A 24,725-nucleotide genomic window follows, 5' to 3' on the forward strand; every position below is an offset into this window, starting at 1 on the left:
GAACTAACAGGATGTTTCCAGTGCTGGTCCATCATGTCCTAACAGGTCTACTCTCTCTGAATTCCTTACCTCAGGTAATTAGAAAATGTCTCAGGTTCCCAGAATTCTGCTGGGTGTGTCTGCAAGTCTACTTGCTATAAATCAGCCTTTCGTCCCTCCACTGGTCTCTCTTTTCAGCCTCTAAATGTAACAGCTGGCAAAATGTATGCACAGCAAATTTGTTGGCATTGTAAGACGGCTTCCAGAGACAGCCTGCTGCTGGGCTGGTGTGTGGAAGCTCAACATGCCTGAGATGGCCTCATTAGGAATGAGGTAAATTGACAACTTTTACTTTACCCAAAATTTTGGCAAAATTTTTAGTTAATGGGGAAAGCGAAATGAATGTTAATCTCTGGGCAATGCTTACCCCCCTTCCTTTCTCTTCTTCACACCCCCCTCTCACCCATTCACCAGTTATTCATAAAAAATGCCTCCTGAGTTCATTTTATACTCCCCTAATACCGCTTTCTGTGTCCCTCGCTGGTACGGCTTCCGGGAGTGACAACTGGTGGATCCAGTGCTGCAGTAGACCAGCCGCCTCTTACTGATATCATCCCATGTTATTCTAGATTCTTAGAGGGCCCCGCGCCTGGACAGCAGATGGGAAGTGTCCACGTCACCCAAGCAGTAAAGTGGACACTCGAAGAATGACCCTCTTACTCTTCAGGGAAGACTCAAGACCCAACGTATCACATGACCACCAATTTAAGTTCGTATTTTGGGCAGTGAGGTAAATTGACCACTTTTACGTTACCAAAAATTTGGGCAAAATTTTTAGTTAATGGGGAAGGCAAAATGAATGTCAATCTCTGAGAAATGCTTTCAATATTCCTATCTCTTCTTCCCACCCCCTCTCACCCATTTCCAAAATGCCCCCTGAAGTTGTTTTATACTCCCCTAACTCAGCCTCCCTATGTCCTTCACGGTGCTGCTTCCAGGAGTGACAACTGGTGGAGCCAGCTCTGTAGTAGACTGGGCGCCTCTTACTGATATCACCCTACTGTTCCAGTATTCTGAATTCTTAGAGGATCCCACACCTGGACAGCCAATGGGAAGAGTCCACATCTACTATGTAGTAATGTGAACACCCAAAGAATGACCCCCCTAAACATCAGGGAAGATAGAAGACTCAAGAGCCAATGCATCACCGGATCACCAGTTTAGGTGAGTATTTTGGACAGTGAGGTTAATTGACCACCTTTACTTCACCAAAAATGTTGGCAAAATTTTAAGTTAATGGGGAGGCCAAAATTAATGTCAGTCTCTGAGCAATGCTTTCCCCCTTCCTATCTCTTCTTCCCACCCATTCTCACTCATTGTCAAAATGGCTCCTGAAGTAATTTTATACTTCCTCAACTCCGCACTATGTCTCCCTCACCGGTGCTGCTTCTGGGAGTGACAACCCATGGATCCAGCACTGTAGTAGACCGCTACTGATATCATCCCACCTTTGCAGTATTCTGGATTTCTAGAAGACCCCATGGTTGGACAGCCAATGGGAAGTGTCCACATTTCCTTCGTAGTAATGTGGACACCCAAAGAATGACCTTCCTACTCTTCAGGGAAGATAGAAGACTTAAGACCCAATGTATGACATGACCACTGATTTAGGTGAGTATTTTGCGCAATTACCACATTTACTCACCCATGGCCAAAATACCTCCTGAAGTTGTTTTATACTCTCCTGACTCCGCACTCTGTGTCCCTCACCGGTGCTACTTCCAGGAGTGACAACCAAAGTGGTAATGTGGACACCCGAAGAATGTCCCTCCTACTCTTCAGGGAAGATAGAAAACTCAAAACCCAAACGCATCACATGACCACCAATTTAGGTAAGTATTTTGGGCATTTATTTATTTTTATATACTAACCCAGCAATTTGCAGCAGGGGTGGGAATGGCTGGATTTAGGATTAAAGCTGGTTTTGATGGTTACAAACGTTCCTTTAAACTATCATTGACCCGTTCTTGTGCCAAAAAGACACCTTCTTGGCTGGGGTCATGACATTAGATATTGAGGAACCAACTCTAACGTTAGCTGTAACCCTAGTGCTAACCCCAAACTTTTACAAATTCATGTCAATGTTGACACTGCGGTCACATGGGTTTATTTTTAAAACAAAGCCATGTAATTTTTTTTTTCTTTACCTAAGCAGTCAACATGGTGAAATTTGAGGTTCGTTTTAAAGGCCAAGTCAGTGATTGCCCTGCAAAATCCATTTCAGCAAAATCACTCCGCTCATCCCTACTCAGTATAAAGCAGTGCAGTTTGAAAAAAAAATATCGGGGAAAGGGAAGATTTAGCAGATTTAGTTTTACTTGGAGACGTAGACTTCCATCGGCTTCTGGGTGTTCGGCGTCATGATCCATGGGGCCACTCTGAATACCACGGTCTCCAAGAAGATGTCGGCCTAACAGATAACACAACACATGAACAAAGTCCGTGTATACATTCCTACAATAACAATGTAACAAAACTCCAGCTCCATCCACAAACAATATAATAGATATAATTTTGCCCTCCCTGGTTCCTTCCCCATCAACTTGCTAACGACATTGTGAAATCATATCCTTTCATTTTCAATACCTACCTTATTATCAACCCAGCAATATCATCACCGGTTCTCTGTGCTTCTTGGTTCGTGGCTGGTGGGAGAGGCCAGCAGGGTACATTGTTTCTTGAAAACATCACAGCACCCGGCCTCAGTACTCCTCTCAAGAACCCTCAGTCCTGATGAAAGCAGGGGGCTCTCTCCAGTGTGGAGTTATGCAAATATCAATATGTCTTGATGGGGGGGTGTCAGGCTGGAGGAGTGGGTGTTCCTAAGGGGAAGGCCTGCTGATAAGGGGGTACCACTGGTCCTCCTGTAGGGGGCCCGGGCACAGGGGGGCCCAGACAGCAAGAAGAATCAGATGTGGGCAGGACAGGGAGGGGGATGGGAGCAATTACAGGAATGATGCCCTGTGTGTCTCTCCCTGCAGCAGCTGAAAGCAGGTTTCTTCTTCTCGCCGGCTTTCAGCTGCTGCAGGAAGAGATACACAGGGCATCAGGGGCGGCCCGTGAATTGTGGGCACACGGGTGCTACCTGCTACCCCCGCTAACACCTCCGCCGCCCTCCCCACCCATGTGCCCGGCCCCTTTCAGGACTCCGGGCACATGAATACCTATGGCGGGAGTGGGCGGGGTGTTTTTTTTGAAGCACCTGATTAGAGCCAGAGGCTCTAATAGGCTTCAAAATAGGGTGGGCTTCAAAATAGGGTGGGCTGACAGTGCCACACCGCCCGGAGGGGGGGGGGGTGTAGTGCTGGTTGTTTGCCGCCCCCCCCAGAAGAAAAGCCCACCAGCCGCCACTGCAGGGCATCATTCCTGTAATTGCCCCCCCCCCCCCCCCCTGCTTCAACCCCCTCCCAGTCCACATCTGATTCCCTCTGCTGTTTGCTCCACCTGTGTGCGGTTACTCTATCTGACATGCTGCAGCTTCTAATGCACACCGTGTGAAGCTCACAGTGTGCAGTGAAATCAGAGGAAGACATTTCAGTCCAGGAGAGGGGCCGGGACACCTGTGTGAGGGTGAAGGGGGGGATTGGAACTTTATACAACTGAAATAGGTATTCTCTTTATCATCCTGTGGTCATTCTTATGCGGTTCTGTCACTGGCCAGGAATAATATCCTGTTCTATAAGCAGATGGTGACTCAACCAATAACTGAGAAATTCATACATAATCAGTGAACAAGTGAACAATTACCCACAATGCAGCACTCTGACAAGCTGATGTTTTATAAATGGAATGTGAGTCATTAATATTAATAAATGTGAAGAGATTGATGCATCTTATGGGCGGGGAATGAATTATGACAATGAATGAGCAACATTGACATTGTTACATAGTTACATTCAGTGACGGCTCACTCATAAGGGGCGCCCCCCTAATCCATGCGTCCGGCCCCCTAATCTACATGCAGGGTGCCGGACGTGTGGATTTCAATGTTAGTTTGTTTTTTAAGCACATGATTAGAGCCCAAGGCTTTAATTGGCTTCAAAAAAGGGTGGGCTCAGGGCACAGAGCACTGCGCCCCGAGCCCACCCACTTGTGTGACAATAGCAAATTAATATTCGCTAATGTCTTCCCGCTTCTCCTCCTGGCTAATCAGGAAGCAAGTCCTGAGACCTGATTGGCCAGGGAGTCATAGGACCCGCTTCCTGTTCAGCAGGGAGGAGAAGCAACGGCCCCCAGCTCTTCCCTCCGCAAGATATGTATGCGTTCGCTTCTGCGCGCAAAGTATGGAGGGATGGGGATGCTTTAAAAAAAAATGTATTTTAATTATTTTTTTATTTTTACGCTGCCCTTTTTTTTTTTTTTCAATCATTTTTATTCCTCTTTACTGAGGAATCTGGGGTCTATAAGACCCCAGATCTCTCCTCTACCCTGAAAAGCATCAGATCAAAAAAAAATTGATCTGATGGTTTAGAAAAAAATTGTTTACTTCTGCCCTAAACTAGAAGTGATGTCATGACGTTGCTCTGGTCCTCCTAGATCATAGAGGTGATCATTGATGATCTGGTCTCTCCCCACCTCTATGGCAAGTTGCGCGAACTGTTGCATTGTTTTCCGGGTTCGCCGGTGAGAACAATAAGCCAGAGAAACACCGGAGGGATGGGGTGGGATGACCCCTCCCGCTGCTTCTAAAAGCGATCCAGCGGCTAATCAGGATCGCTTTTACTGTAACGAGAACCGCCGGCTGAGAAAAAAAAAATTCTGGGGTTATGGATGATAGCTTTAGCCATAACCCTGATAACCACTTCAAAGCCATAACGTACTTTATATATGCGTATTGTGGTCTTGAATTGGTTTTAAAAAACCCATAGAATATCTCTCTCTCTCTCGTTTTAGGCTTGGAGGTAGTTTTGGTAGTTCTTAAGAGTACAAGTGGGTCATGAGGGTTACAGAAGCTCTTTTCAACTATCCTAGATCTGTTTTCATACCAAAAAAATGTCCTCCATTAGCCTCATTGTATTATTTTTTTTTTTTTTTTTTTGTTTAGGTAAAAGCTCCTGGATGTATAAGCAACAGGTAAAGCAAACAGGTTTTGGGGAAAGCCTTCCTCTTTTGTCAGGGCTTAAATAATGGTTTATAATAGAAACACAACAGAATACACTAGAGACCCCGAGTTAAGGGGTCATGGTCTTGATTTAGGCTCGGAGGCCAGTAGCTATAGCAGTAAAGAAGCGCTCACCAAGAACAGAAGCAGGTAGATGAAGTGGGCTCACCTGAGGTGTGGGGTCTAAGCACTAATCGGTACTCACCAGAGCTCCTGATGGTGGAGATAGGTGTTGCTGCATGTCAGTACCAGGTCGCGGTCCTCAGGATCGACACACCAGAAGTTGAACAAGCCGGGGTTCAGTACCAGATATAGCAGGTAGGGATAAGCAGAAGCGTAGTCAGTAAACAAGCCAAAGGTTGGTAAGTGGTTGCAGGTTGGAATTAAGCAGAAGCATAGTCGAAGAAGAGCAAAGAGTTCAAGAATCAGCAGAAACAAGGCACAAGGCAGGATTGTCCAATAGATCAGACAGGGAGCTGTCCAGCATCTCAGGTGGCTTAGCAAGAAGAGACATCGACCAGACACAGCAGAGGTCTCGGGTTCAGACCTGGGATGAATTAGGGCTAGCGTGTTCTAACAGCAATGTGGACCCACCCGACTGTCCAATCCTCCTACTAGTTGCAAAGGACCTATTCTCTAGTTTAAAGCCTCAGATCCCCTGTGCTGCTTTCATATCTGATTACTGACTACTCACCAAATCCTGAGTCCTCTGCAGTTTGACTTTGACATAAACAAGTCCAGAAAATTCAGTGTCCGGGAACTGGAGCCCCTCCACGTAGAATTTCATCTCATCTCTGTTCTTGCGTTGGACCTCGTATCCCAGTTTTCCCATCCCCAGGACATGTTTGAACTGGAATTCTAAAAGTAAGAGCATAGACATCATACCGGTGTTAACTTTCTACAACTCAGGGAAGATGGTTTTGTTGCAAAGGGGGAGCACAGGACGGTTGGTTTAGGAGGGCATGGAGTTTAAATCCGGATGTAAGAGTGTCATGACATCATCATTCCGCAGTACTTACTTCCCTGGCGATAGACTCGCAGTCTTTTGGAGTCACATGGCTCTATTTCCAGGATCACTCGGTAGTCGTCAAATATCTCATCCGGGCCCTCCGCTGTCAGGAACATCGGGGACATGTCCTTCACGTCTGACCAAGAGAAGAGGCAACACAACACAAGAGAAAAAAGTTAGAAATTTAGCAACAAATAATTCTATCTGTCTGTCTGTCTATCTATCTATCTATCTATCTATCTATCTATCTATCTATCTATCTATCTATCTATCTATCTATCTATCTATCTATCTTTATCTATTTATCAGTATATAGCAGAGGTCTCCAAGCTTTCTAAACAAAGGGCTACTTTACTGTCCTTCAGACAGTGCCCCATCAATGGGAGGAGTAGTGCCCCATCATTGGTGTCAGTGGAAGGAGTACTACCCCACCACTGGTGTCAGTGGTTGGAATAGTGCCCCATCATTGGAGTAAGTGGGAGGAGTAGTATCCCATCATTGGTGTCAGTGAGAGGACTAGTGCCCCATTGTATCAGTGGGAGGAACAGTGCCCCACCACTGGTATCAGTGGGAAGAATAGTGTCCCATCATTGGTGTCAGTGGGAGGAATAGTGCCCCATCACTGGTATCAGTGGGAGGAATTGTGTCCCATCATTGGTGTCAGTGGGAGGAATAGTGCCCCACCACTGGTATCAGTGGGAGGAATAGTGCCCCATCATTGGTGTCAGTGGGAGGAATAGTGCCCCATCACTGGTATCAGTGGGAGGAATTGTGTCCCATCATTGGTGTCAGTGGGAGGAATAGTGCCTCACCACTGGTATCAGTGGGAGGAATAGTGCCCCATCATTGGTGTCAGTGGGAGGAATAGTGCCCCATCATTGGTGTCAGTGGGAGGAATAGTGCCCCGTCATTGGTCTTAGTGGGAGAAATGGTACCCCAAGGGCCAAATAAAGGCAAGCAAAGGGCCACATCCATCCCAAGGGCTGAAGACCACTGGTCTATAGAAAACAAGGTTTGTACCAGCAGCATTGGGTGTTCCTTCACTGTCTTCGTTGTCTGGCAGTCCTGAGCTGTTTCGGTCACGGTCGCAGTTCACCAGCAGGATGGCTCCTCTCCCATTGGGCCCCCAAGTCCACGTGTCCTGGAGATGAGCGGAACAAAGTTATTTTTTTCTATTTGTATACAATGTTCCATTTGGAGCATTCGTGTTTCCCAGTTTTGTCACTTTGTGTTATCAGTGTTGCCATTTTTTTTCTAGAGTAGCAGTTTTCGGCATGCTTGGGTTACTAAAGGGAACCGGTCTTGACTAGGCTCTTGTGTAATTTGATAATTCAGTCCCCAATAATTCAAACAGCGATTGCTTTTTTTTCATCTCATTTTGCTCAGCATACTTTGGCTGGGAACAATTCAGGAGATGACCGTTAGATTTGAGAAGCCCCCAGTGGTTGCCCCCACCTATATTAATGACACATGCTGTCTACCAGCCCGGTAGTGTACATAAGAGTATCAAGTAGCAGAGTACTGTAGCTGCTCAGTTCAGGGTTCTGGAAGACGCAGGACACACATACAGCAGCAGAAATTTGAACCTCATTACCTTGTTTTTCATTCCTCGGCTCACAAAACCAATCCGGTTCACATCCACATCCAGGGAAATAGCTGGAAACATAAGAAAATTGAGATCAGACTGATGGCATCATGGTATGGTGCTTCTGATTTGGAATTACTAAGCAGAAGACCATTAAAGACATAAGTAACTATACTGTGTAGCTTTCCACCCTTTCCTACTGTATTGTCTCAACACACCCTACATTATATTCTACATGACTTTCAATTCAACAACAGCTGGAGAGTCGCAGGTTGGAAAAGTCTTGGCTTCACGGTGGAGAAAATCCATGGAGGGTTAGGTGATGACCTCCCGGATATAGAAGACACTCACCCACACTTGTCACATACAGAACGATGCTACTCACAGGGTCCGACCCCTGAGAAATGTAATAGGAGATCTTCACCTGGGAATAAAGAACAAAAATGGAACAATTGTTTATATATGATTGATTGTTAAAAAGGTTTTTTTTTGGTATGCTGTCCAAACATGACTATCATGATACAAATTCAATGGAGTTACAGTTATGGGGAGGTAGTTAGTGTTTGGATTACCGGGAGGGTAAGTGTTGGGGTTATGGGGAGAGTTAGTGTTTGGGTTACAGGGGGTTAGTGTTGGGGTTACAGGGAGGGTTAATGTTGGGGTTACGAGGAGGGTTAGTGTTTGGGTTACAAGGAGGGTTAGTGTTGGGGTTACAAGGAGGGTTAGTGTTGGGGTTACAAAGAGGGTTAGTGTTGGGGTTACAGGGAGGGTTAATTTTGGGGTTACAGGGAGGGTTAGTGTTGGGGTTACAGGGAGGGTTAATGTTTAGTTGTTTTACAGGGAGGGTTAGTGTTGGGGTTACAGGGAGGGTTAATGTTTAGTTGTTTTACAGGGAGGGTTAGTGTTGACGTTACAGGGAGGGTTAGTGTTGGGGTTAAGGGGAGGGTAATGTTGGGGTTACAGGGAGGGTTAGTGTTGGGGTTACAGGGAGGGTTAGTGTTGATGTTACAGGGAGGGTTAGTGTTGGGGTTACGGGGAGGGTTAGTGTTAGAGTTACTGAGAGGGTTAGTTTTAGGATTAGACGGAGGGTTCATTTTGGGGTTACGGGGAGGTTAATGTTGGGGGTACAAGGAGAGTTAGTGTGAGGAATTACTGAGAGGCAGGGGCGTCGCTATGGGGTGGCTTTTGGGGCTATAGCCCCGAATCTCAGGCCCATAGCCCCGAGTCTCTGCAGGGGTCCCCAAGGGGAGGGGAGGCACTCTGGGGACCCTGATGCATGGGGGAGGCTCTCTGAGGACCCTGATTTAAGGGGGAGGCTCTCTGGGAACCCTGATGCAAGGGGGAGGCTCTCTGGGGATATATACACACACACTTATATTATATACATGTGTATGCCCGCCCAAGCGTATGACTTTCTTTACTACATTGCTATGGGCTCTAGCCCCAGATCTTTTGTAGACCTAGCAACACCCCTGCTGAGAGGGTTTTTTTTGGGGTTACAGGGAGAGTTAGTGTGAGGATTACAAGGAGGGTTAGTGTTGGAGTTACAGGGGGGTTAGTGTTGGAGTTACAGGGGGGTTAGTGTTGCGGTTACAGGGAGGGTTAGTGTTGGAGTTACAGGGAGGGTTAGTGTTGGGGTTACGGGGAGGGTTAGTGTTGGGGTTACGGGGAGGGTTAGTGTTCGGTTTATGGGGGGGTAATGTTGGGGTTACAGGGAGGGTAAGTGTTGGGGTTACGGGGAGGGTTAGTGTTGGAGTTACAGGGAGGGTTAGTGTTGGAGTTACAGGGAGGGTTAGTTTTGGGGTTACGGGGAGGGTTAGTGTTCGGTTTATGGGGGGGTAATGTTGGGGTTACGGGGAGGGTTAGTGTTGGAGTTACGGGGAGGGTTAGTGTTGGGGTTACAGGGAGGGTTATTGTTGTGGTTACAGGGAGGGTTAGTGTTGGGGTTACAGGGAGGGTTAATGTTGGAGTTGCAGGGAGGGTTACCAGGAGGATTAGTTTTGGGGTTATGGGGAGGGTTAGTGTTGGAGTTACAGGGGGGTTAGTGTTGCGTTTACGGGGAGAGTTAGTGTTTTGGGGTTACAGGAAGGGTTAGTGTTGGGGTTACAGGGAGAGTTTGTGTTGGGGTTACAGGAAGGATAAGTGTTGGGGTTACAGGAAGGGTTAGTGTTGGGGTTACAGGAAGGGTTAGTGTTGGGGTAGCAGGGAGGGTTACGAGGAAGATTAGTTTTGGGGTTATGGGGAGGGTTAGTGTGAGGATTACTAAGAGGGTTAGTTTTAGGTTTACAGGGAGAGTCTTCCTGATTCTCCTCCAGGCCAATCAGGAAGCGGGTCCTTGTTTACCATCCCCTCAAAAAATATACCACCAGCCGCCACTGGTGACAAGTAGAGAAAATGTTGTAGTTGCAGAAGGATTAGTGTTAGGATTATAGGGAAGGTTAGTTTTGGGGTTACAGTGAGGGCCAGTGTCAAGATTACTGGGAGGATTTGTGTTTGGGTTATAAGGAAGAATAGGGTTTGGGTTATGGGGGGGGGGGGGTAGTGTTGGGGTGACAAGTAGGAAAAATGTTGGAGTTGCAGAAGGATTAGTAGTGTTAGGATTATAAGGAGGTTTAGCACTGGGGTTACTGGGAAGGTTAGTGTTAGGATTATAAGGAGGGTTAGTGTCAAGCTTATACAGAGGATTTGTAATAGGGTTACAGGAAAAGTTTGTATCAAGCTTAGTGTTAAATTCACAGCCTCCACCGCTATCCAATCAGCTGGGTCACCTTGCCGTCGTTCAGGTGTCGGCTGGGCTCGTTGGGTGAAATATGAACTTTAACCCCCTTATCGATTGGCCACTTTTCTCCCTTTCCCGGTTTCTTGATGGCTCTGGAGTTGTAGACCATGAAGACATCGATGTTGGTGGTTCCGCGGACATCAAAGAAATCCGCCCTTCTGGGAACAGTCCTGGAAAAAGGACAAAGAATAAGTGAAACAGAACCCAACCATTGTGACATAGGTGGGGCAGCGATGACCCTAAGAACCGCAGAAGGGTGGAACCCACGTAACATGGAACCCTGATATATATCTGCATGGTTCAAAAAAAGAGAATTTATACTTCAAATAGTACAAATTATTATTGCATATAAAAATACTTGAGTGCTGAAAATCTACGTATACGCGTGCCGAATCTGTGCGCACAGCGCCGCTCTCTTGTCGTTCTGTATGTGATGAAGAGTTATAATTTTTTTTTAGATGTTTATTGAAGAACAAGGTTAGGACTTAGGGTTAGGGTTTTCCCTTGAAGAACAAGGTTAGGACTTAGGGTTTTCCCTTGAAGAACAAGGTGAGGACTCAGGGATTGGAATAGGGACCTGCTCCAAAGGTCAAAGATCAGAAGGCATGTCCCCAGAGGTCAAGGGTCAAGAGGCATGGCTGACCCATCCCCACCAAAGTGTTCTGCCTGTCCCAACTAAGTCGTTGAATGAACAAGTCTGGGAATGAACAAGTTGGGGAAAGGGTTAGGGTTAGGGTTTTCCCTTGAAGAACAAGGTTAGGACTTAGGGTTAGGGTTTTCCCTTGAAGAACAAGGTGAGGACTCAGGGATTGGAATAGGGACCTGCTCCAAAGGTCAAATGTCAGAAGGCATGTCCCCAGAGGTCAAGGGTCAAGAGACGTGGGTGACACATCCCCACCAAAGTGTTCCGCCTACCCCAACTAATTTGGGGAATGAACAAGTCGGTTAAAGGGTTAGGGTTAGGGCTTTCCCTTGAAGAACAAGGTTAGGACTCAGGGATTGGAATAGGGACCTGCTCCAAAAGTCAAAGGTCAGAAGGCGTGTCCCCAGAGGTCAAGGGTCAGGAGGCGTGGCTGACCCACCCCCACCAAAGTGTTCTGCCTACCCCAACTAAGTCGGGGAAGGAACAAGTCGGGGTATGAATTCCAGTTCCAGGTAAATACAATGTTACATTCAGTGTAAACAACGCTCACATTGCATCATTGGATAACTCAAATTAGAAGACTTATAATTGATGTTGCATCTATCATTATTTAAATTTTATTTCCTCATAAAACTCCATTTTATAGCAGAGTCAGTGGCTCCAAGCACGTTCCTGAGACACAGAAGAGAAAGTGCGTTTATTTTTTTAAATCAAAAAAAGTTTTATTAAAAGATATAAAAACGCAGAACAGGAATAGAAAACAATTCAGATAAGGTGATGCCGAGACTGCCTCATGCGGTCACTGATTTCTAGATGTGGATTATTTCCCTGGGTGGAGAGACCGAGGAGCCTACAAAGTGACCGCCTTCTTTTCCACCGGCCCATGACCTCCCATGACCTCCCATGGTGAGGGATCAGACACAATACAAGATACACCAAAATGTTTGTTATCAGGATACATTGTAATAATACCCAACAAATGTAACTAATCCTCATCATCTGATAAACATTCTCCACCCATAAATACTATACAATGCAACGCTACTGTCTACAGATCCTTATAATAACAAATAATCATCCCTGAACAAGCACAACAATATTTACTAATATAAAGGGATGTATTATAATAGATACGAAAACACAATATAAAGTATGAAAACATTACACCCAGAAATCAAAGTCCATACAGAATAAGAACAGATACCGAGAATTACACCCAACATACAAGACAAGAGAAGTAGTACTGTGCAGAGTCCATACATACAGAATAAGAACAGATACCGAGAATTACACCCGACATACAGGACAAGAGAAGTAGTACTGTGCAGAGTCCATACATACAGAATAAGAACAGATACCGAGAATTACACCCAGCATACAGGACAAGAGAAGTAGTACTGTGCAGAGTCCATACATACAGAATAAGAACAGATACCGAGAATTACACCCAGCATACAGGACAAGAGAAGTAGTACTGTGCAGAGTCCATACATACAGAATAAGAACAGATACCGAGAATTACACCCAACATACAAGACAAGAGAAGTAGTACTGTGCAGAGTCCATACATACAGAATAAGAACAGATACCGAGAATTACACCCGGCATACAGGACAAGAGAAGTAGTACTGTGCAGAGTCCATACATACAGAATAAGAACAGATACAGAGAATTACACCCGACATACAGGACAAGAGAAGTAGTACTGTGCAGAGTCCATACATACAGAATAAGAACAGATACTGAGAATTACACCCGACATATAGGGCAAGAGAAGTGGTACTGTGCAGCATCTATTTACAACCTTTAACTCCTATGAACAATCTATTATCATGTAATCTCTAATAATATGTAGAATATAAATGTATAGACATGCATATATAGATGATTGCATGCGTTGAAGCAATGTGTCACCCAGCAGATAGTTATTATGGATGGTAATAATTCGGCGGCCCGTGCTGAGCCATCTCCATACAGAACTCATGTGTCACCGGCTTTCATTCATTCCTGTGTCCCCGTCACATTACTGTCATGTGGATTGTTATTGTAACCTATTGATGATCTCAGGAATTATGTGAGGCATTTGATGTGTGACACTCCTCTTATATTTGTATGGAATCTCATTGTAATGATTATTTAGGACAGAAAAAGTCACAGCCAGGACCATCCTTCAGAGGGGCGGGACCTCTGGACTGTCATGGATTCTTATTTCCTAAAATTCCTGGCCAGCATTGTGTAAAGCTGAGAGAGAAGCGAGTCATGATTATTAAATAACTCAAATAGCTTTCCTTTTTTTTAGTTGCCTAGTATAGGGTTGGGGTTAAATCCTCTGTTTTGTTGCCACCTGTGTCCCATTGAGTATATTTCCCCTCTCTTCCTGTCCCAGAGCCACCACAGGAATGGTGAGCAAATTTCCCCAAAGTGACATAAATCCCCTCTCATATAGTTGTCACTGCAACAAGTGTCCCCATTAGAAGATTTCTCCACTAATCTTGTTCTGATGACAACATCACAGAGCCCTCCAATCACATAATCCCCTATCACAGAGCCCTCCAATCGCATAGTCCCCTATCACAGAGCCCTTCAATCACACAGACCCCCATCACAGAGCCCTCCAATCATCACACAGTCCCCCCATCACAGAGCCCTCCAATCATCACACAGTCCCCCCATCACAGAGCCCTCCAATCACACAGACCCCATCACAGAGCCCTCCAATCACACAGACCCCATCACAGAGCCCTCCAATCACATAGTCCCCCATCACAGAGCCCTCCAATCACACAGACCCCATCACAGAGCCCTCCAATCACACAGACCCCATCACAGAGCCCTCCAATCACACAGACCCCATCACAGAGCCCTCCAATCACATAGTCCCCCATCACAGAGCCCTCCAATCACATAGTCCCCCATCACAGAGCCCTCCAATCACACAGTCCCCATCACAGAGCCCTCCAATCACACAGTGCCCCATCACAGAGCCCTCCAATCACATAGTCCCCCATCACAGAGCCCTCCAATCACATAGTCCCCCATCACAGAGCCCTCCAATCACACAGTCCCCCATCACAGAGCCCTCCAATCACACCATTTCTTCATCACAGAGCCCTCCAATCACACAGTGCCCCATCACAGATCCCTCCAATCACACAGTGCCCCATCACAGAGCCCTCCAATCACACAGTGCCCCATCACAGAGCCCTCCAATCACACAGTTTCTTCATCACAGAGACCTCCAATCACATGGTCTCCTATCACAGAGCCCTCCAATCACACCGTTTCTTCATCACAGAGCCCTCCAATCACACAGTGCCCCATCACAGAGTCACCCATACAAGAGCCCTCCAATCACACTGCCACCCCCCAACACAGAGCCATCCAATCACACAGTCCCCTATCACAGAGCCATCCAATCACAGAGTGCCCCATAAGAGATCCCTCCAATCACACAGTCCCCCATCACAAAGTCATTCAATCACACAGTGCCCCATCACAGAGCCATCCAATCACAGAGTCACCCATACGAGAGCCCTCCAATCACACTGCCCCCCCCTATCACAGAGCCATCCAATCACACAGTCCCCTATCACAGAGCCATCCAATCACAGAGTGCCCCATAAGAGATCCTTCCAATCACACAGTCCCCCATCACAAAGTCATTCAATCACACAGTGCCCCATCACAGAGCCATCCAATCACAGAGTCACCCATACGAGAGCCCTCCAATCACACTGCCCCCCCTATCACAGAGCCATCCAATCACACAGTCCCCTATCACAGAGCCATCCAATCACAGAGAGCCCCATAAGAGATCTCTCCAATCACACAATCCCCCATCACAGACCCCTCAATCACACTGTCCATCCATCACAGGGCCCTCCAATCACACAGTTCCTTCAGCACGGAACCCTCCAATCGCACAGTTTTTTATTACAGAGCCCACCAATCACAGAGTTCCTTCATCATAGGCCCTCCAATCACAGATTTCCTTCATCACAGGCTCTCCAATCACACAGTCCCTCTATCACAGAGCCCTTCAATCACACAGTTTTCCCATTACTGAGTGCTCCAATCACACAGTTACTTCATTACAGAGTCCTCCGATTATATAGTCCCCCATCACAGGCTCTCCAATCACACAGTACCATATCACAGAGCCATCCAAACACAGAGTCCGCCATCAGAGAGCCCTCCAATCACACAGTCCCCCATTAAAAAGGCCTCCAATTATACAGATCCTTCATCACAGAGCCCTCCAATCACACTGTCCCCCACCACAGGCCCTGATAGTGGGAAAACTGGAGGAACTCAAATGGCACCCTAGAGTGCCACAGCACCCTGGTCAGTGGCAGCCCGTCCATACGGGGCACAGGGGCGCCGCCCCCCCCCCCCCCCCCAAATCCATGTGGCCGGCCCCTAATCTACATATATGGCGCTGGACACATGGATTCCAATAGGGTTTTTTTTTTTGCCAATGGTCCCAGGCTGCACGAGGAGGGTGCCAAGATGGTGCTGGATCGCCACCCAGTGTCTATGGCCTCTTCTTCCTGCTCGGACCCACAGCCCTCTCCACCGCATCCCCGGGACCAGGTACAGTGCCACAGCCCAGCTCCCTCTCCTGCCTCGGCCCCATTGTCACATGCTGACTCCCTGCCGGCAGACCATCTCCCGAGTTAGTTTGCTGCCCCCCAAAAAAAATATTTAGCACCAGCCGCCACTGACACTGGTGAGGAAACACTGGCCTATAGGCAGCCTAGACCACATGGTCTCCAGTTACCGGGAGCATTGTGTGTGTTTCACATCATTAGAGACCGCATAGCATCTATCATTCTCATTCAGACAGGTTTTATCAGGTAGACTTCTACTGAGGTAAGAGGATGAGCAAGATGAAACCACCGTACAGACCTACATAAGCAGAACCTGCAGGTACATTCAGTAAATATGACCTCTCCCATGTGAATCAATAATGACAAGTGAAACACAAAAATAGATTTTTTTTCTTAATAATTAAGGGCTTGGTGACACTATTTCTGTAGCGCACACATTAGCACGCCCATTACCACAATACACAGTCCTGTGCGTTCAGTGCGTTGGTCCAATGACATTTATTCTGAATGGCACCCCAATGCACCTTCCAAGACACTAAAGATTACTTTTACTGTCATGTGTTAAATCAGGTGGAGGACAGATAACATGACATCACTGCGATCATTTCGTGATCACCACATACGAAGCCTCCATCAATGCAGAAGACAGGTGCAGGGGGCGGAGTCAAGCCTCGAACCCTCTGCACTCTGTGCTATATACAGTATCTGGTTGACAAGTTGTCAGGCTACGCCCACTATGGGTGGACTGAGTCACCCAGGAATGTGGAGGGTTATACTGCTGGAACCTGAATTATGTAGAATGACATCAATCAGATTGATTTCCTAGAGAGAGACCCGTCACAGGAGGACTTTTCAGACAAGAAATGATATTCAATAAATGATAATAAAGTTTATCCTCTGAGAACTAACATTTTGAGGCAGGGGCGGAGCGTTGTTACCCGATACCAAGAAGTGCCTGAACAAGGACCTCCATGGTGGGGTCAGTGAGGACTATTTTAATGGAAGCTGCAGATTTAAATATTCTGACTTTGTAAGGGTTATATGGGATTTCAGTGATTGGGTTTACATATACTTAAGCGGTCAGGTAGTGCTTATGGCGTCCAGCTCTATTACACCAATACAGATAACAGATACCATGTGATGGAGCAACTTCAGGAAAATTTTGCTCAATCTCAACAGACAATGTGTTCCTCGGCACGAGGACCTAATTCTCTAGAGGCGACTGACCACAACAGCTCAGATTACCAACCATAATCTATATGTTTATAGACAACTGACCACCACACCTAGATATTCTATCGGACATCCAATTTCAAACCGTGTCATCCATTAATATGGAGTTGCCCCTCTCTCCCCCATGGCCATAAATATGGAGTTGTCCCTCAATCTCCCATGGCCATAGTATGGAGTTGCCCCTTCTTCCCCCATGGCCATTAATTTTGAGTTGCCTCTCCTTCCCATATGGTCATATTATAAACTTGCCCCTCTCTCCCCATGGCCATAATATGAAGTTCTCCCTCAATCCGCTAAGGTCGTTTTATAGAGTTGCCCCTCCTTCCCTCAGGGCCATTAATATACAGTTGCTCCTTCATACCCCTTGGCCATAATATGTGATTGCCCTCCCCCTCGGCAATTAATATGGAGTAGCTCCTCCTTCCTTCCCATACAGAATCCCTTTGCCTGCAGTCAATGGAAATAGGTCCTGAAGAAGCGATAGCGAAACGTTGACCTTTCTTTGACTCAATAGTAATAGGGAATCTACTATTTTCATATACACCTGTGGTTATACCAATGAGAACTCTATTTTCTCTTGTTTTTACTTTGTAAATATTTTTATGCATTTTGTAACATTAAATAAACAATTCTTTTTGTAAAACTATATAGTGTTCCTTTTTGGTACCGGTAAAGTCCGCTCAAATGTCCAAAAACAATTTTCTAACAGTTTTCATTGGATGTGGTGCCCCCTTAGCTATTTCTTTATAAACATTGCTCCTCCTTCCCAATGACAAGCAATATGGAGTTGCTCCTCCTTCCCCCATGGTCAATAATATAGAGTTGCCCCTCCTTCCCCATGGATATACAGTGAGGACGGAAAGTATTCAGACCCCCTTAAATTTTTCACTCTTTGTTATATTGCAACCATTTGCTAAAATCATTTAAGTTAATTTTTTTCCTCATTATTGTACACACAGCACCCCATATTGTACACACAGCCCCCCATATTGTACACACAGCGCCCCATATTATACACACAGCCCCCCATATTGTACACACAGCCCCCCATATTATACACACAGCACCCCATATTGTACACACAGCACCCCATATTGTACACACAGCACCCCATATTGTACACACAGCCCCCCATATTGTACACACAGCGCCCCATATTGTACACACAGCACCCCCATATTGTACACACAGCGCCCCATATTGTACACACAGCACCCCATATTGTACACACAGCGCCCCATATTGTACACACAGCGCCCCATATTGTACACACAGCGCCCCATATTGTACACACAGCACCCCATATTGTACACACAGCACCCCATATTGACAGAAAAACAGAATTGTTGACATTTTTGCAGATTTATTAAAAAAGAAAAACTGAAATATCACATGGTCCTAAGTATTCAGACCCTTTGCTCAGTATTTAGTAGAAGCCCCCTTTTGATCTAATACAGCCATGAGTCTTTTTGGGAAAGATGCAACAGTCCCCCCCTTGCCCAGTGACTTTGGCTAGGCTGTGATGATGTAATCAGTCTGCTGTAGGCAGGAGGAAGCATTTCCTCAGTCTCCCCTTCCCCGGTGTCTTTGTCTAGGCCAGTGATGGTGAACCTTGGCATCCCCCAGATGTTTTGGAGCTACATTTCCCATGATGCTCATGCACTCTGCAGTGTAGTTGAGCAATATGGGAAATGTAGTTTCAAAACATCTGGGGTGCCAAGGTTCTCCATCACTGGTCAAGGCTGAGATGATGTCATCAGTCTGCTGCAGGCAGGAAGAAGCATTTCCTCAGTCTCCTCTCCCACAGTGATCAGACTGTACATTGTAACTTTTTTTAGCAAGGTTTTAGCAAGGGGCTGACATTTGTGAACACCGCCAAGACCTGCACAGACACCATGACTTACCTGGGACATGGATGGCTTGTTTGGATTCGGACTTTTTTAGGTCTCTCCAGAGATGCTCAATTGGGTTTAAGTCAGGGCTCTGGCTGGGCCATTCAAGAACAGTCACGGAGTTGTTGTGAAGCCACTCCTTCATTATTTTAGCTGTGTGCTTAGGGTCATTGTCTTGTTGGAAGGTAAACCTTTGGCCAAGTCTGAGGTCCTGAGCACTCTGGAGAAGGTTTTCGTCCAGGATATCCCTGTACTTGGCTGCATTAGTCTTTCCCTCGATTGCAACCAGTCGTCCTGTCCCTGCAGCAGAAAAACACCCCCACAGCATGATGTCACCACCATGCTTCACTGTTGGGACTGTATTGGACAGGTGATGAGCAGTGCCTGGTTTTCTCCACACATACCGCTTAGAATTAAGGCCAAAACGTTCTATCTTGGTCTCATCAGACCAGAGAATCTTATTTCTCACCATCTTGGAGTCCTTCAGGTGTTTTTTTGCAAACTCTATGCGGGCTTTCATGTGTCTTGCACTGAGGAGAGGATTCCGTCGGGCCACTCTGCCATAAAGCCCCGACTGGTGGAGGGCTGCAGTGATGGTTGACTTTCTACAACTTTCTTCCATCTCCCGACTGCATCTCTGGAGCTCAGCCACAGTGATCTTTGGGTTCTTCTTTACCTCTCTCGCCAAGGCTCTTCTCCCCCGATAGCTCAGTTTGGCCGGACGGCCAGCTCTAGGAAGGGTTCTGGTTGTCCCAAACGTCTTCCATTTAAGGATTATGGAGGCCACTGTGCTCTTAGAAACCTTAAGTGCAGCAGAAATTTTTTTGTAACCTTGGCCAGATCTGTGCCTTGCCACAATTCTGTCTCTGAGCTCTTCAGGCAGTTCCTTTGACCTCATGATTCTCATTTGCTCTGACATGCACTGTGAGCTGTAAGGTCTTATATAGACAGGTGTGTGGCTTTCCTAATCAAGTCCAATCAGTAGAATCAAACACAGCTGGACTCAAATGAAGGTGTAGAACCATCTCAAGGATGATCAGAAGAAATGGACAGCACCTGAGTTATATATATGAGTGTCACAGCAAAGGGTCTGAATACTTAGGACCATGTGATATTTCAGTTTTTCTTTTTTAATAAATCTGCAAAAATGTCAACAAGTCTGTGTTTTTCTGTCAATATGGGGTGCTGTGTGTACAATATGGGGTGCTGTGTGTACAATATGGGGTGCTGTGTGTACATTAATGAGGGGAAAAAAATGAACTTAAATGATTTTAGCCAATGGCTGCAATATAACAAAGAGTGAAAAATGTAAGGGGGTCTGAATACTTTCCGTCCCCACTGTACAATGGAGTTGCCCCTCCTTCCCCCATGGTCAATAATATGGATCTGGCCCTTCTTCCCCTATGGTCATAGTATAAAGTTGCCCCTCCTTCTCCCATGACCATTAATATAGAGCTACCCCCTGCCGCTTGAGTGCTTCCGTCAGTACACAGCTTCCACCCAGTCTGAATATAGATATCAGATATTCCAACCTCTGACATCCACAAAACAAAACAATACTTGTTTGGCTGCTCACCATGTTTATTAGAACAAGAATACAGTCTTATATACAGTTGAAGAGGAGGTTCCCCCCTCCTTGCTCATAATACTCTTATAATACACCTGTAACCAGAAACATAAAATTAACATGAGCTAATTAAGTAGTCCCTTAAAGCAGCCCAGGTGACTCCGTGCCCACCTGGCCATTGTTGTGATTGATCTGCTGAGGAAGACCATTCAGAGGTCGATACATGAGAGCACTATGTCGGCTGTGTTTTTGATTACATGATACATGAGTTCCTTGAAGTGGAGGAACAGCTGAATAATCTCTGAGATCAACCCATTATCTGTGAGGGACACATTGGGAGGAGTGAAAATAAAGAGTTCATTTGAGTCTTCCTGACTCATCATTGAGGTGAGCAGATTAAATAGCTGGTGGTGGTTTGCACAAGCAATAAGAATTATTGAGAAGCACAGTAATATGATAATAACACTGGAGCACTACTATCAAGATTGATATAGATTTATGGGACATTTATTATGCATTTTTTATGAATTTTAATTTTATTGCATGTATACATAGCACTATGTATAGCATTGAATTGTCACTTTAGTAGTGCTGAACCATGTGTGTGTCTTTTGGTACAATATATACACACATTGTTGTAATTAATTTCACTACAGCTCAGACTTGTTGTCACCGAGCTTCACACAGTAGATTATACATTATCATAAGTATAAACACAGGACACCTTCACACTATAGCAGGAGACCACCAGTAGCAGACGGACCGTCTCCTACATTGTACAGAGGCCAATGTGATCAGCTCTTTCAATTAACATGTTGAGTTCAGAATCAAACAAACCAAGAATAGTCTTTATATATATCCTGGGAGATATTGTGGATAAATATTACTGTCCCATTTTAAGTAATCCAAGCCACATTTTCTCAGTTACCCTGTGCCACTAATGGACACAGGGTGACTTAGACATAAGAGGTGCACGGGGAGCTGAAACAAGGGTTTGGGCTCACTCCATCATGCTGTTGGGAATTTGGGCAGACTGCCCAGCATTCCTGGGGTATACAGGTGGAGACTGAAGTCCCATCCACCTTTACAGGAAATCCATCCTCTGTTAGTTGAGGGTAGAGGCCAGCAGCACTCTGCCCTGTTGCCAGCACTTCTGCTGGGAACCCCACACCATCTGCTCTGGCTAACTTCTGGGGAGGGAGGCCGACTGTCCCGGCTCCCTCGAACTCTGTAGTTTTTACCGGTGCTGGGCAGAGGTTGGTAGCACTCTGCCCGGTTACCAGCACTTCTGCTGGGTTTATGATAATGGAGACCGCAGGCCCATCCACCTACACCAGATCAAGCTGCAGCTGTGAGGTGCCGATTGCATTCTCTCCTTGGGTGTAAGAGAACTGTTAGAATACATCCGGCGCGCACGCATGCGCGCGCTCATCGGAGACTGCAGATGCCCATAAGCACCAATGCACGTGCGCGGTGGACTGCGTGCATTTGCAGGAGCGCATCCCTAGTATTAATTGGCGCCAGAAGGCCTATTTAAAGGATGCCCTGACCCCTGATCAATGCTGACTGGTCTTCAGCTGTTCCCTGATACCCTGAATCCTGCTGTTATGCTGCTTGATACCCATTGCTGAACTTGGCTTTCCTTGACCCTGCTTCTGGACTCTGTTATATTCCTGACTACTGGCTCCTGATCCTGGCTTCCCATTTGACCTTGCTTCTGCCTAATGCCTTGGTACCTTGTTCGCCTGCTACCGAACCCGGCTAGAAACACTACATCGCCTGATGTTCCAGTTCCGCAGTCCAAGCAGAGTGCCTCTTTAAACTCAGCTGACCCACGGTGCATGGCTGCCCTTCCTAATCTGATGGTTCTCCTGCCTTTCCAAGGTCACATCCTCTGCTGCAAGTTTCTGAGTCTACACCTGCAGACACTCATGTTCCTCCTGTCCCTCGGTTCCCTCTGTTCCACTCTCAGCGGGACCTGGGTTGGAGGTACAAGAGAGGCCGACCTCGTCAACACCAGTTTCCCTTCAGGAGCCTGGAAACACAATAGCAGGAGGCCACCAGTAGCAGACGAACCGTCTCCTACATTGTACAGAGGCCAATGTGATCAGCTCTTTCAGTTAACATGCTGAGTTCAGAATCAAACAAACCAAGAATAGTCTTTATATATCCTGGGAGATATTGTGGATAAATATTACTGTCCCATTTTAAGTAAACCAAGCCACATTTTCTCAGTCACCCTGTGCCACTAATGGACACAGGGTGACTTAGACATAGGAGGTGCATGGGGAGCTGAAACAAGGGTTTCCCAAACTCTCCAAGGGATTCTGGGTTCCACAGGACCTCCCCTCACACCCCCCTTCATGGCTATAACATCTTCCATTTTGAGAAGAATATCCACATGATTCTGGGGGTAGTCTGAGAATTTGTGCCCATTAATGAGGTCAAATTAAACCACAAAGGATAGCGCACTCATATACAAAAAATCAAATCTTGCAAAGCTGCCTAAAAGCACCTGATCATAATAAGTAAATATGGGGATTTAGTCACACCATATGGCCATACAGTGCTTAATCCCACCACTGCGTCAAAGTACCCCATTATCAGTGGGTCCGACACTTTTCATGGAATGAAAGATTAATCCCACCTCTCAAAACCATGGGGCATACTCACTCCTTGCATGGGAGAAGTGTGCTAGCTGCAGATTCCTCTGCTTGAACTGCACTATAAAGGGAAACTTCCTATAACTACTGGTGGATAAGTGGGTGGATTACATGGTTTTGAGACGTGGGATTTATCTCTCATTCTATGAATAAGTCCTTAGCAGACTTCCTGGGTGGAGCACCCCACTCTATCAGTGTCCACCAGTAAGTAGTTATAGAAAGGAGTCCCTTTATAGGGCAGCTCCAACAGAGGAATCTGCAGCTAGCATAGGTCTTCCATGCAAGGAGTGAGTATGCCCCATGGTACTGATGTTGGATGAAAAGACCTACCTCAAAACCTGAGAAGACCTACCTCAAAATTAGTGGTCCAGTTCATCCCAAAAGCGTTCAGTATGGTTAAGGTCAGGGCTCTGTGTAGAACACCTGAGTTCCTCCACACCAAACTGATTCCTAACCTATATGGATAAATGTTTGTAGACAACTGACTATTACACCTAGAAAGTCTATTGGACATCTAATTTCAAACTGTGCCATCCATTAATATGAAGTTGCCCCTCCTTCCCCCATGGCCATTAATATGAAGTTTCCCCTCTTTCCCCCATGGCCATAATATAGTAGCCCCCCCCCCCCCCCCCCTTCATGGCATTAACTTCTTCCACTCTGAGAAATCTATCCACATGATTTTGGAGGGTGTCTGTGGAAATTTGTGCCCATGTGTGAGGTCAGGTACTAATGTTGGATGAGAAGACATGACTCCCAATTGGTGGCCCAATTCATCCCAAAGGTGTTCAGTAGGTTTGAAGTCAGGGTTCTGTACAGGACACTTGAGATCCCTCGCACCAAACAGGTCACACCATGTCTTTATGGAGCTGGCTGCGTACACAGGTCACAGTCATGGTGGGACACAAGAGGGTCTTTAACCAAAATGTTACCCCAAGGATGGAGGAGCACAATTGTCTAAAACGGGTCGACAACCTCTGTCCTTGGGTACCTCTAAACAGGTCATGTTTTGGGAGTTTCCACTAGATTAAATAACTGTCATTAAAAACCAAGCCATTAAAAGCACCTGTGCAAGGTGTAGGAAAGCTCTGAAAACATGACCTGTTGGGGGTACTTGAGGTTGGGAACCACTGGTCAAAAATATTTCTATATACTTTAGGATTAATAACACCCTTTACTGGAAGCATCTCAACTTAACATTTAAAGGGGGTGGTCATATGGCCAAATATACAGTATATCTTATCACATACCTCCCACAGGAGAAGTTGGGGCTCAATGTATTAGACCCCTTTCACACTGGGGCCCCTGCCATTGAATTCGATGGGCAGCACTGCCAAAGCGCCCGCTTTGAGGGTGCTTTTAACCCCTTATTCGTCCGCCAGCGGGGGATAAAAGCGCCCGCTAGAGGCTGAAAAGTACCGCTATAACAGCGCTAGACCCCTTTCACACTGGGGTGCTTTTCAGGCGTTTATGCACTAAAAATAGCGCCTAAAAAGCGCCTCTCAAGCCACCCCAGTGTGAAAGCCAGAGTGCAGGACAGGGAAAAAAAATCCTGCAAGCAGCATCTTTGGGGCGGTGGGGGGAGCGGTGTATGAAATAAATGG

The 24,725-nt window shown here is 46.2% G+C and overlaps 1 protein-coding gene across 2 annotated transcripts in view; it reads right to left on the reverse strand.

The window, feature by feature from the left end:
- The window catches only part of LOC141110280 (protein-arginine deiminase type-1-like), a 45,993-nt gene that overhangs the window by 16,393 nt on the left and 4,875 nt on the right, over positions 1-24,725 (reverse strand). For both annotated transcript variants that reach the window (XM_073601568.1, XM_073601567.1), the window contains exons 2-8: positions 10,503-10,683; positions 8,086-8,158; positions 7,744-7,805; positions 7,170-7,290; positions 6,160-6,285; positions 5,835-5,998; positions 2,358-2,449 (exon numbers count right to left, since the gene is read on the reverse strand). In XM_073601568.1, the coding sequence (XP_073457669.1) occupies positions 2,358-2,449; positions 5,835-5,998; positions 6,160-6,285; positions 7,170-7,290; positions 7,744-7,805; positions 8,086-8,158; positions 10,503-10,683 (819 nt within the window). The remainder of the gene's footprint in view (positions 1-2,357; positions 2,450-5,834; positions 5,999-6,159; positions 6,286-7,169; positions 7,291-7,743; positions 7,806-8,085; positions 8,159-10,502; positions 10,684-24,725) is intronic.

This window comes from Aquarana catesbeiana, linkage group LG10 (genome assembly GCF_042186555.1).
Source record: "Aquarana catesbeiana isolate 2022-GZ linkage group LG10, ASM4218655v1, whole genome shotgun sequence".
Taxonomy (NCBI): Eukaryota; Metazoa; Chordata; class Amphibia; order Anura; family Ranidae; genus Aquarana; species Aquarana catesbeiana.